The sequence below is a fragment of the Microtus ochrogaster genome, unplaced genomic scaffold, assembly GCF_000317375.1.
Source record: "Microtus ochrogaster isolate Prairie Vole_2 unplaced genomic scaffold, MicOch1.0 UNK144, whole genome shotgun sequence".
Taxonomy (NCBI): Eukaryota; Metazoa; Chordata; class Mammalia; order Rodentia; family Cricetidae; genus Microtus; species Microtus ochrogaster.
The window spans coordinates 213,309-226,069 of NW_004949242.1; the positions used below are offsets into that span (position 1 = coordinate 213,309).

General features: G+C 37.9%; 1 protein-coding gene across 3 annotated transcripts; it reads right to left on the minus strand.

Annotated features, from left to right (window-relative positions):
- Nucleotides 1–5,647: 5,647 nt before the first annotated feature.
- Nucleotides 5,648–12,222, minus strand: LOC101987764 (vomeronasal type-1 receptor 4-like). 3 transcript variants are annotated; one of them, XM_026778426.1, is made up of 2 exons: nt 12,210–12,222; nt 5,648–6,591 (listed from the first exon to the last, which is right to left on the minus strand). In XM_026778426.1, exons 1-2 carry the CDS (start codon nt 12,220–12,222, stop codon nt 5,648–5,650), a joined length of 957 nt encoding a protein of 318 aa, XP_026634227.1. The 3 variants fall into 3 exon arrangements, with proteins under 3 accessions (XP_026634227.1, XP_013210960.1, XP_026634228.1); XM_013355506.1 differs by lacking the exon at nt 12,210–12,222 and adding an exon at nt 11,202–11,222 and having other exon boundaries at nt 5,648–6,595; XM_026778427.1 differs by lacking the exon at nt 12,210–12,222 and adding an exon at nt 9,238–9,268 and having other exon boundaries at nt 5,648–6,594.
- Between the last annotated feature and the right edge of the window lie 539 nt (nt 12,223–12,761).

Genomic DNA, 12,761 nt, shown 5'->3' on the forward strand with positions numbered 1-12,761 from the left:
AAATAAATAAATTAAAAAAAAAAGAATAACAAAGTGCCAAAAGGCACAGAAAGTATGTTCAGGAAAATCCTACAAGAAAATTTCCCTAACTAAAGGAGGAGATGCTTATGAAAGTGATAGAAGCATACAAAACATCAAAGAAACTGGAGCATACAAGAAAGTCCTTTGGGCACAAGTATTCAGAACAGTAAATGGACAGATAAAGAAAGAATATTAAAAGCAGCAGATGAAAAAGATTAAGAAAATATGAAGGCAGAATTACTAGAATAACACCTCATATGGCTGAGTTGGGGGAGGGACAGAAAGGGAGGGCAATGAAAGTGATATCTTGATAGACAAAGCCACTATAGGGGTAGGGAGAGACCTAGTGCTAAAGAAATTTCCAGGAATCCACAAGGATGACCTCAGCTAAGACTCCTAGCAACAGCTGAGAGCCTCCCCCCCCAATCTGGCCTGCCTCTGTAATCAGATTAGGGACTACTCTAACTGGCATCACAGAACCTACATCCATTAACTGATGAAAGCCGATGTAATAATCAGCAGTCAAGCACTGGGCTGAGCTCCTGGAATTCAGTTGAAGAGAGATAGAGAGGAATCATATGAGGAAGGGGCTCAAGATCATGATGAGGAAAACTAGAGACAGCTGGCCCAAGCTAGTAGGAGATTGCACACTCTTGGTTGACAGCTGGGGAGCCTGCATGGGACCAAACTAGTCCCTCTGATGTGGAAAGCAGTTGTGTGGCTTGATCTGTTTGTGGAGCACCTGGCAGTGGGACCAGAACATATCCTGTGTGCATGAACTGGTTTCTTGAAGCCCATTCCCTATGGCAGGATACCTTACTCTGCCTTGATTTAGGGGGAAGGAGCCTGTTCCTGCTTCAACATGGTATGTCAGACTTCACTGATACCCCAAAGGAGTCCTTTTGCACCCCCTAAGGAGTGGACGGTTGTGTGGGATTGGGAAGTTTTGGGCAGGATAAAGCAAGGTAGGGGAACTGGGGTTGGTATGTAAATAAAAAAATTGAAATAAAAAGAATAACATCTCATTTCTTGGTGGAGATTCTAAAAGCATGAACAAATGTACTAAACTCAGAGAGACCACAGACCAGACTACTAAAGGCAGCAAATTTGTAATTACCACAAGTGGAGAAAACTAGACATTCAATGATAAAACAAAATTTAAGCAACATCTAACTACAAATCCAACCCTACAGACTGGTAAAAGGAAATTTCTATCCAGAGAGGCTAATTGCATCCAAGAAAATACAAGGAACAAATAATCCTAGACAAGCAAATACATAAAGGGTAAACATATACACATCAACCAAACAAACACTGTGGACTAACAAAATAAATGAAAATCAGTGTCTGTCCTTTTGCTGCATCTAAGAAACACATATTAACTTCAAGGACAGACATTAGCTTAGTGTAAAAGAATGGAAAAATATTCCAAAAAAATGGGCATAAATATAAACTGAATTAACCATTTCCATAATTGACAAAACGTTCTTCAAATCAAAACTAATTAGAGTAGATAGAGAAGGACACTATGTAATCACCCACCAACATCACATTTTATTTCTTAATATCTATGCACCAAATACAAGGGCATTCAAGTTTGTAATTGAAAGACCAGAATAACTAAAGCACATAGAGACCCTTGTACACTGATAGTGGGCACATTTCAGTGCTCCATTTCTACCAGGAAATTCAGACAAAAACTAGAGAGAGGCTAGAAATAGCTTGACATTATAAAACAGATTAGCCTAATACATGTTTTAGAACATTTTACTAAAAGACAAATAATGTCTTCTTCTTAACATCTCATAAAACTTTCTCCAAAAGTGACCACAAATTTGTACACAAATCAAGTCTCAATGAATAAAAGAAATTGAAACAGCATCCTGTGGACTATGTAACCACCATGGATTAAAGTTGAGTATCAACAACAGAAATAAAAGAAAGATTAAAGACTCTTGGAAACTGAACAAATCACCACTGAATGAAAAATACTTCAAGACAAAAATTAAGACATTAAAGACATTCAAGAATTGAATGAAAATGAATAAGCCAGAACCTAATCTCTTGAGGCACAATGTTGAAGGTTTTAACAAGCAAGTTCTTAGCACTGTCAATGATAAAACAACAACAAAACAAACAACAAAGGGAAACAAAAACAAATAGATGAAAAATAACAAAAACAAAATGGGGTGATTTCATACTAGAATTTTTAACAGCACACCTGAGAGTTTTAGAACACAGTGAAAAAAATCACACACAAAAGGACAGACATAAGGAATAATCAAAATCAAGGCTGAAATTAATAAAATAGAATTGTTTAAGAAAATGGTTGTTTAAGAAAATCAGTTAAATTTAAATTTACAATCACCTTTCTAATGAACTAAAAAACACACAGAGAGAATATCCAAATTAACAAAATGAGAAATTAGAAATGGGACATAGCAACAGATCCCTGGGAAATTCCAAAAATGTGTTAAAAACATCTATGCTGCCGGGCTGTGGTGGCACAAGCCTTTAATCCCAGCACTCAGGAGGCAGGCAGATCTCTGTGATTTCTAGGCCAGCCTGGTCTACAAGGCCTAGTTCCAGGACAGGAACCAATAAAGCTACGGAGAAACCCTGTCTCAAAAAAAAAAAATCCAAAAAAAAGTATAAAAACATCTATGTCACCACACTGAAAAATCTGAAGAAATGAATACCTTTCTCAATACATACCACTTACCAAAGTTAAATCGAGATGAGACAGATAATTTTAACAGACTTATAAACAGCAATGAAAGAGCAATTTTTATAATGAAACTCAAATGTCTAAGAAACACTTGAAATGTTCAACATCCTTAGCATTCTGAAAACTGCAAATAAAAATTATTTAGGAATTCCACCAGAATGGAGTGTCAGAACCAGTCAGAATGGCTAGGAACAAAAAAACAAATGACAGCTGAGGCTGGGGAGGACTGGAGTAACGGAAAGACTCTTCCCTTTCTAGTGGGAGTGAAAACTAGTACCACCACTATTAAAATCAATATGGTGCTTCCACAGGAAACTGGGACTCCATCTACCTGAACATCCAGCTATTCCCCTCTTAGACATACACCTGAAATTTTCTTCATGGTACAACAGGTACACTTGCTAAAGTATGTTCATTGCTGTGCTGTTTATAAAGGTCAGAAATTGGAAACAACCTAAATGTCCCTTAATATAACAATGGATGAAATGTAGTACGTTTGTACAATGGAGTAATACTCAACTTTTAAAGCAATGAGATCATAAAAATTTCAGGCTAATAGATAGAACTAGAAAAAATCATATTTTGTGAGATAACCCAGACCAGAAAAAAGATGAATATGGTATGTATTCACTTACAACTTGATATATTTTATATTATTGATAACCAAATATAATCCATAGATCCAGATAGGTTAGCTATAGAAGAAGTTACTAGGAGATACCCATAGATCTCCTTAGAAGGGTAAAATAGAATAGATTTTATGGTGAACCCAAGCCAGGGGGGAGGGGATGCACAAGAGTAAGACGATCAGATAGTGAGGAGGAAGGGAAAACATTTTGAATGAGAGGATGAGGGGAGAAATATTTGGAATTGAATGGATTTTGTTGAGCATTATGAAAACCTAGTTCAGTGCAAAGTTCCTATAATACATTAATGTGATCCTAATTAAGTCTCCAAATAATGAAGGACAAGGAACTCCAATGGCCATCTATGTCACCAATAAAAGTTCCAATATGGAGACTGATGTAGGTGGGTCTTCTTTCTATGTGTTACTTTCATACCAAGACGGATGATGGTTAGAATCTTCGCAATAAGCCACCAATTCGTTGGTGGTACACAGATTATTAGAAATGGGTTAAAGCAAGATATGACAGTTAGCCGAGAAGAGGCTAGGTATAATGGGCCAGGTAGTGTTTAAACGAATACAGTTTCCGTGTTGTTATTTCCAGGGCTAAGCTAGCCATGCAGGAGCCGGGCAGAACGAAAGCAGGCCTGCTCATCTCATCACTACAGGAGACTTTGTTTTATTCAATTTAGTTGTTGTCCAAAAGGGTCCCATGAAGTCTTAGCTAGGGTTTCTGCAGGTACAACCAAGCACCATGACAAAAGAGAAAGTAGGGAGGAAAGGGCCTATTTGAATTGTACTTCCAGATAATAGTCTATCATCAGAATATGTCAGAATTGGAACTCAAGCAAGGCTGGAACCTGGAGGAAGGTGGTGATATACAAATATAAAGTAAAATAAAGTGTGCCCTAATGATATTCTACTGAAGGCATAGATCTGCACATAATTCAGCCAACCTCAGTGAGGCTTCCTTCTACAGCAGATAGGAACAAATACAGACCCACAGCCAGACATATCACAACACACACACACCACACACCATACACCACACACACACCACAAGAGAGAGAGAGAGAGAGAGAGAGAGAGAGAGAGAGATATCTTTGAACACACAGCTCTAAATTAGCTGTCTCTATCAAATCTCTATCTCTTTTCTTACAGCTCAGGTAACTGTAAAGAAAAGAAATGAGGAGTAGGGGAGACTTAGGGAACAGAGGACATAGGAGGACAAGACTCTGTCAACTTCACAAAGCTACTGTGAATTTACAGAGACTGAAGCAGCAGTCACAGGGACTATATGGTCTATTCAATGTCCTCTGCCTATAAAAGATAACTTTTAGTTCATTACTTTTGTGTTACTCCTGAATGTGGAAGCACATGAATCTCTGATTCTTGGGCTTGCTTTTGAGGCCCCTTTCTTTTTCTGCTGGCTTGTCTGGTCCAGGTTCAATATGACGGTTTTTGTTTTATTTTATTATGTTTGATTTTGTCATGTTATCTCTTAGAAGCCCGTTCCTTTCTAATGAGAGATAGATTTAAATAGGAGAGCAGCTGGGTGGAACTGGGAGAAGGAAAGATAGGAGAAACTATCCAAATTTTGTAGTATGAGATGAAAATTATATGTTTCATAAAAGGGAAGAAAAATGATATCTATCAAAAGTCAATATGACCACAAAACATCTTTTATTTTTAATTGATTTGGGTAGAAGGTAGAGTATAGGAGTCATAATTTTGTCCTATGTGAGTAGAAGAGATGCCATCTTTACAGACTTTGTTGAGGACTGTTTCTACAGAGTGAAGACCAGCCACACAGTTTATTTCTGGAAACTGAAAGCATTTATCTGGGAAATTATCACCAGAGTAGAATTCTAGCAGTTGCTATGGGACAAGGGCATCAGAAACACTTTTGATGGCCTGCCATTTTTCAGTTTGCCTTGCAGTATTTCCAGTGTTTGTGTGGCAGCATCTAAGCAGTCAAGATTCCCCGACAAGATGAAATCCACAAGCAAGGCCATTTGTTGGCAGCTTGCTTAGTAGCTTCTTTGTACATCATCTGAACAATGGTAGAACTCTACTGTCTGAAAGTAGAAGAGTGCAATGACCCAAATATAGTATGGTCAGCTCATATAGGCTGCTAGTTCAACTAGCTGATAAAATTCCCATACTTATTTTGGCTAATCTTAGGAAGAGAATTTGCTAACTTGTTAACTTTCCTTATTAGTTTCTTATGGTGATAATTGAGTACAATTTGGATGATGTGAAAAACTAATACATTACATAATTACAATAAAATGAGGAGAAAATGTAACTCTTAACCATGTCAAACTTAACCTGGATACAATGGAGTAATGACTTATAAGAATATAGGGTCCAAAACAGGGAAAACAAAGAGAAGTGAGATGAGTGATGTACATCACCCACCCACTGTGATTATACAAAAGAGCAATGCAGCCTCTCAATATAGTGGAGAGAGTATAAAATGCCAGAAACGTACACACCAGTGTCAAGATATTCTGGGTGGCTTTGGACTCAGGGCATTTGATCCTGGAACCATGAGAGCTGCGGATATGCTGAACCCTCTGCTTGTGTCCATACAGAGTAACAATCATAGAGGTGCTGGACCAGATGATAAGCACAGCAAAAAGGAATTCAGGGCACATCACCAGTGCTGTATAGAGTGAGTTACTGATTTCATCTGGCGCTATAGTAGAGCAATATCCAAAATCTAGATTTCTTGTTATGTTTTGGATATTTGTTTTGATAAATGTGTACATAAATAAAATAAAACGTATCAATATATAGAAGACCCAAAGTAAAGAAATGAACCAACCAACAAACTTTGTTTCTTTGACTTTATGATTCTTCAAACACAATTTCCTGGGACTGATGGTCACGGCCTGGAAGATACTCAAGAGGCAGGTGGTACCCATGGATACATTTCGGGCAAACCCTTGAATGAACAATAGTAGTAAACATCCAAAATCATTCAAGGATGGCTTCAGCCCCCAAACTGCCATTGTGTGGGCCACTCCCGCAGAGAGAATGATCAAGGTATTTGCTGTCAATAGGTGCATGAGAATCAGATCTTTTGGCTTTAATGCATATTCTCTGTAGGAAAGGACTAAATAGTAGAACAGAAGAGAGAGATTTCCCATAATTCCAATGGTAGTTTGTGATAAAAAAATGATTCCGATTGCCAGTTTCCACACATCCATTTCAGCACAATTTCCTTAAGAATATGATCACAGCATTTCTCAGGTGAAGTGATTAAGACAAATGATCAAGCTGGGTGTGAAGAAACATGCCATTAGTCACACAGCTACAGAATTTTGACAGCAGTAGTTGCTTCCCATGTTTGTTACTATGCAATTCATCAATAGTTCAGAATGCAAATGTTGATGGGGCATAGCTGGCAACTGTGATAAAAGATGCAACACTCAGTAGGATGGATGTTAACCCATTGGAGAAAGGGAATGTGACTGGCAGTGCAAACAAATACAACGTGAGACTTTGAGAAAATACTGATATTTGTTAGTTGTGTGTAAAAAGAAATCAACTTCAATAACAATCACAAAACTTAAATAAAGCAATTTTTTTACCCACACAATATTTTTATTGATTATTTGGAGGTTTCACATAATGAACTTGATGACATCACTTCCCCATATTCCCATGTCTACCCCTACTTCCTTATGACATCCCTCAATAAGAGGAAAAAAAACTATGATGTCCAATTTGTGTTGCCTCTATATTCACTGTACCATGGTCAGTTTAATTTAATAAAGCAATTCTTTTTTGTTCTTCTCAAGAAAGGGTTTCTTTGTATATTTCAGCCTATCCTGGAACTAGCACTTGTAGACCAGATGGCCTCAAACTCACAGAGGTCTGCCTACCTCTGCCTTCCGAGGGCTGGGATTAAAAGTATGTGTCACAATTTCTGATCTAATAAAGCAATTATCAATGTATATCCCACCTACAATCAGAAGATTTTAGTGGTACTATAAGACTAAAATTATAGTCTTGTAATAAGGTAAAGTTTCCTCCCTCTTTCTCAGATGGGGCCATCTTTAATTTCATCTAAAATTGACCCTTCTCCTTTACGAAATGTCCCTTGTGAAATTAGCTAACCCCATTCTAGAGAAGTGGGCTGAAGTGCCACAGCTAATCGCACATTTTTAGATTCTGTAAAATTGCTTCCTTTCTTTCCTTTCCCTGACATTAATGATCAGGGAGCTGATTTTATGGATTCTTTGTACAAGCTCCATGTAAAATGCATTCCAGGTGGTTCTCTGAGAAGGGTTTTTCTGTAGACAGTCACCAAACCTGCTAAATACAGACTCCAAAATAGGGATTTTGGTCATACTTATTGCTCTTTGGATCTTTATCCCACAATAGTCTTAGATAATAAAATTTATTAAAAGCTCAAAATGGGATAGAAGGATGGGTCAAATAAAACCTTAGATCACATTGAATTATGTTCTAGCTTGTATAAAAATCACACCTCATAGATGTATACACATAAATACACCCAAGTTAGAACTGTTAGAGAGAAGGGAACATTGTGTGTCATGAAATCTCACAGAATGCAGAACAGAACAAAACTAAGCAAGATATGTTAGGAGAAATTGCAAGGAGAAGGACAATAGCTAATGTATGGAAACTATTGGAAAAATTATCAGTGTCTATTGAAATTGTATCTTGGATAATTAGGCATCACTTTGAAATTTAGACTGGAAATGATAGAAAAGTAGGCAGTGGTTTAGACAGGCCATCAGGGTTGTGAATTTGGAGTAAACTCTTAGGACACCATACACTAATCTCATGAGAGAAGGTGTCTACAAACCACTCTTAAATTGGATGAGATACCACTGCAGAAGCAGACAGTATCAACTGCCTGAACCATGTAGCCCCAGGGAGATCACTGTTGCCCCTCACACTCATGAGGCTTGCAGCGACAGTCAGAGGTTCATCAAGAGCTAGGGTAGAACTAGTAGTAAAGACTCGGATCTGAAGAATTTTAAACATAGTGGGGAGATTAGTAACTATAAAATACAGTCTCTTATTCTCTATGCACTGCCTTGTCGAATAGCCTAGTGAATTACTGCTACAGAAATAGGACCTACTCTATTCAGCAATGCAAAAAAGTCCAAAATGACAGATGCCACTATCCTAAGTGAGACTTTATAGCTTCTAATTCTAGAAATGTATGTTTATGTTGGAGTGAGTGTGGGTGGCATCCAGAAAACTTGAAAGGGGCCTATAAGAATGTCTCAGAGTGGGATCAAGAGGGTAAAGCAGTATATGTGTTTTGAAAGTGAAGGAAGAAATTGTGTACATGGGACAGTATAAGCTGGGATGAGGGAAGACAAATGGGGGATACAGAGGAGCTGATGCAATCAAAATCACAAGTATGAAAATGCCTTTAGGAAACTTACTAATTTGTAATCTAGGAAAACATAATAATCCAAACACTATAAAAGTCTACATAAAGCAAAGTAATAAGATGTGAATAATACCAAGATTTAGTATGAGTATAGAAAAACCTGGAATCTCATGCCCTGCAAATGTCTGTGAATGCCAAACATTGGAGAAAGAGTTACAACTGCTTATATAGACCAAACATCACCATGTACACCAATAATCACACTTTAATTTTTTCAACATTCTATTCAGTATTTAACTATTCCAAGAAGAAGTAGTTTGTATAATTGCAATTTTATTTATGCTATAGATGATAAGTTATTCTAGAAGATGAAGTTGCATTTCTTTAATTTTTGAAATAAAAATGTACTTGCATCATTGTAACTTTATTCTTCTAATCCTTCCAAGTACCCATACAAACCCTTCCTTTCAAATTCATTGTATCTGGCCTCTTTTTCTTTAATTGTTGTTACATTTATATAATATATATCTATGTTGTCTATATTGCTATGCTATTATGTATGTATATAAATATAAATATATGTATGTGTGTGTGTGTACCTGTATGTACATGATTTTGGTGTTTACCATCTGATGCTGGATAATCAATTAGGTTTTATTTTTCCTACTCACATAAATTCTGTCATTGCTTGTAGCTCTAATCAATAAGAAAAAATTCTCAATACAAAAGAAGTAGATAATCAAAAAAACCACTGCTAATTAAAAGGTAAAAAACAGAAATACCATGAGTACTCAAAAACCAGAAAACAAGCAAATGAATATGTTGTGCCAGGTTCTAGTTATACATCCACGATGCAACTCTTACAGGTAAGGCTCAGAAAATATTGTGGCAGGGGTGGCAGAAAGATTTTAGGAGTTGTAGGAATATGCATCTGCTGTGAGAATGCATTGCCTAAAATGTTGGAAAAACTATATCCTTGAAGTCTCAACATGGACACCTAAACAAATCTCAGTAGTGGCAGCAACATACATGCTCACATGGAGAGGGAAATTCCAAAAGGCCTCAGTTACCCCTCATTGAAGAATTACCACACAACTGAGATTAGTTTTTACATCATTCAATAACTATCATGGAAATATTTACCAGGTGATTGCCCAGGCATGCCCAGTGGCAGGCCATGATCAATTAACTGATAAAAATAAACTATAATTCTACATACCAAATATGACTTTGGAAGACCCCATATCATCTCAGTTATGGGAGAAATGTGTGGCTGATGGTGGCCAACACGATTGGCACGCACAGAGGTCAACATGAAACAGAGATCTTACAGTCACTATGACCAATGTGATCATTGAGGGTTCAGCAATGTGAGAGAAGTGTGTGGAGATTTTGCTATGCTAGAGGAACACACCATGTCTCATAGCATGTAGGAACAAGAGGCTGAGCTTCATTGGAATCAAACATTCATTGGAAACATGGGGAACAGCATCATCTGTAGGTGACTATGCAACTGGAAGAAGATGATCTAAAAACCCAAACTCAGTCACAGATGTACTACAAAGACCTTGAAAAAATGGAGAAACTTCCAAGGAAATTAGTAGAAGCCTGCAATTGGGGTTGAGATGAGGCTTTCAGGATTAGATAAATGAAGATAGAGTGTGTCTTTTGCAAAAAGCGGGGACTCTTACAGGAAGAGGAAAAAAAGATGTACATTCCATAGTCCTCTGGAGGCAGCAGTTACTATGGAGAGAATGGAGGAATGGAGGAAGAAAGTAGTTGTCTGTATTTCAGCACATGTGATACATAGGGATTGGGAAAGGAGTACAGAAATGAAGAAAACCAAAAGGAAACAATCAAACAACAAAACTTTTGGAAATTGATGGCTGAAGAAAAGAAAGATTACAAGAAAGTCAAGGAGTGGAAAAAGTCATTTTGGACAAAAGAAAACATGATGCTGAGTGCAAGCAAAGTCGATAATTCAACACGCTCAACGTCAAAAGGCAGAGATGAATACATTATTTTATGATTGACAAGCCATCCCCCAAACAACCACTAACAGTATTGGTCCTTCAGGATCTGAATCCCATCCATTTTACAAACCAGCATAGTGTCCCTTGTCACTTCTCAAAACTAGGTCCTCTCTCAAAGGATTCAATAACAAGTAGTAAAAAAAATATGTCTTGAAAATGGCCGTTCTGTAGCAAATATGACTAAATAATATAAATTGCAACCCACACTGTTTGTTTTCCTTCTATGTAGTCATCTGACGTAGAATACATTACTGAGATTATATGTACTAAGAAAACTTCAAAATGTACAGTCAAATAAAAGGAAAATGTAGGCCAATCTTTTAAATGTCTGTTCCCTAGAAAAATACAACAAAGGTCTGATCTTGCTAAATTAGTTAAGGATAACTGATGAGAATCTTATGATATTGATTTTTCTGTTCTATTGTATTTAATGATTGCTTTACCTGTAAAATTCCTCTAAGATGTATGGTGATGGTTTTTGCTTCAGCAGTAGGAAAAATTCATCATAAACAAATAGGAAAAAGAGAGAGGAAGGAAGGAAGACAAAAAGAACAGAGAAAGAAAAGAAAGAAAGATAAGATAGAGTGAGATAAAGAGAAAGACAATAACTTACTTGCTCATGTTCTCCCTCATTCTGCTCTTCATCTGGACCTTGGGAGCTCAGTCAGTGCTCCAATGTGGGTCTCTGTCTTTATCTTCATCCATCACCAGATGAAGGTTCTATGGTGATATGCAAGATATTCATCAGTATGGCTACAAGATAAGGCCAGTTCAGGCACCCTCTTCTCTGCTGCCCAGGGACCTAGCTGGGGAAGTCCCCTTGGACACATGGAAACCCCTCTAGAGCCAAGTCTTTTGCCAACCCGAAAATGGCTCCCTTAGTTAAATTACCTTCTTACCTGCTCCCATATCCACCCTTCCTCAATCTCAACCATTCCATTCCCCCAAGCTTTCCCCAGTCCTCCCCTTCTCTCTTCTCTCACCCCATTTCATCTTTCCCCTAACCCACCCCCACCCCTCTGCTCCCAACTTTTGCCTGCCTATCTTGTCTACTTCCAATATTCAGATAAATATATGTTTTTCTTTGGGTTCACCTTCTTATTGAACTTCTCTAGGATCACTAACTATAGGCTCACTACCCTTTGTTTATGTCTTTGTTTATATCTACTTATCAGTGAGTACATACATTCCTCTTTTTGGGTCTGGGTTATCACACTCAGTAAAGTGTTTTCTATTTCCATCCATTTGCATGCAAAATTCAAGATGTCATTGTTTTTTATCCCTGAGTAGAACTCTAAAGTGTTTATGTGCCACACCTTCCTTATCCATTCTTCTATTGAGGGGCACTTAGGTTTTTTCCAGGTTCTGGTTATTACAAATAGTGCTGCTATGATCAAAGTTGAACAAATGCTTTTGTAGTATGATTGGGCATCTCTTGGGTATATTGCCAAGAGTGGAATTGCGGGATCCTGAGGTAGGTTGACTCCCAGTTTCCTGAGAAACCGCCAAACTCATTTCCAAAGTGGTTGCACAATTCCCACCAACAATGGGTGAGTGTTCCCCTTACTCCACAACCTCTCCAGCATAGGGAGAACATGAGCAAGGAAGTCAGGACCACGAGGGGTATGTCCATCCATGGAGACTGTGGGACTAATCTAATGGGAACTTACCAAGGCCAGCTGGACTGGGACTGAATGAGCATGTGATCAAACCAGACTCACTGAATGTGGCTGACAATGAGGGTGGACTAAGAAACCAATGATAATGACACCAAATTTTGATTCTACTGCATGTACTGGCTTTTTGGGAGCCTAGTCTGTTTGGATGCACATCTTTCTAGACCTGGATGGAGAGGGGAGGGCCTTGGACTTCCCACTGGGCAGGGCACCCTGACTTCTCCTAGCACAGGAGAGCGAGGCAGAGGGGGATAGTGGGACGGAAATGGAAGGATGGGAGAAGGTAGAAATTTTT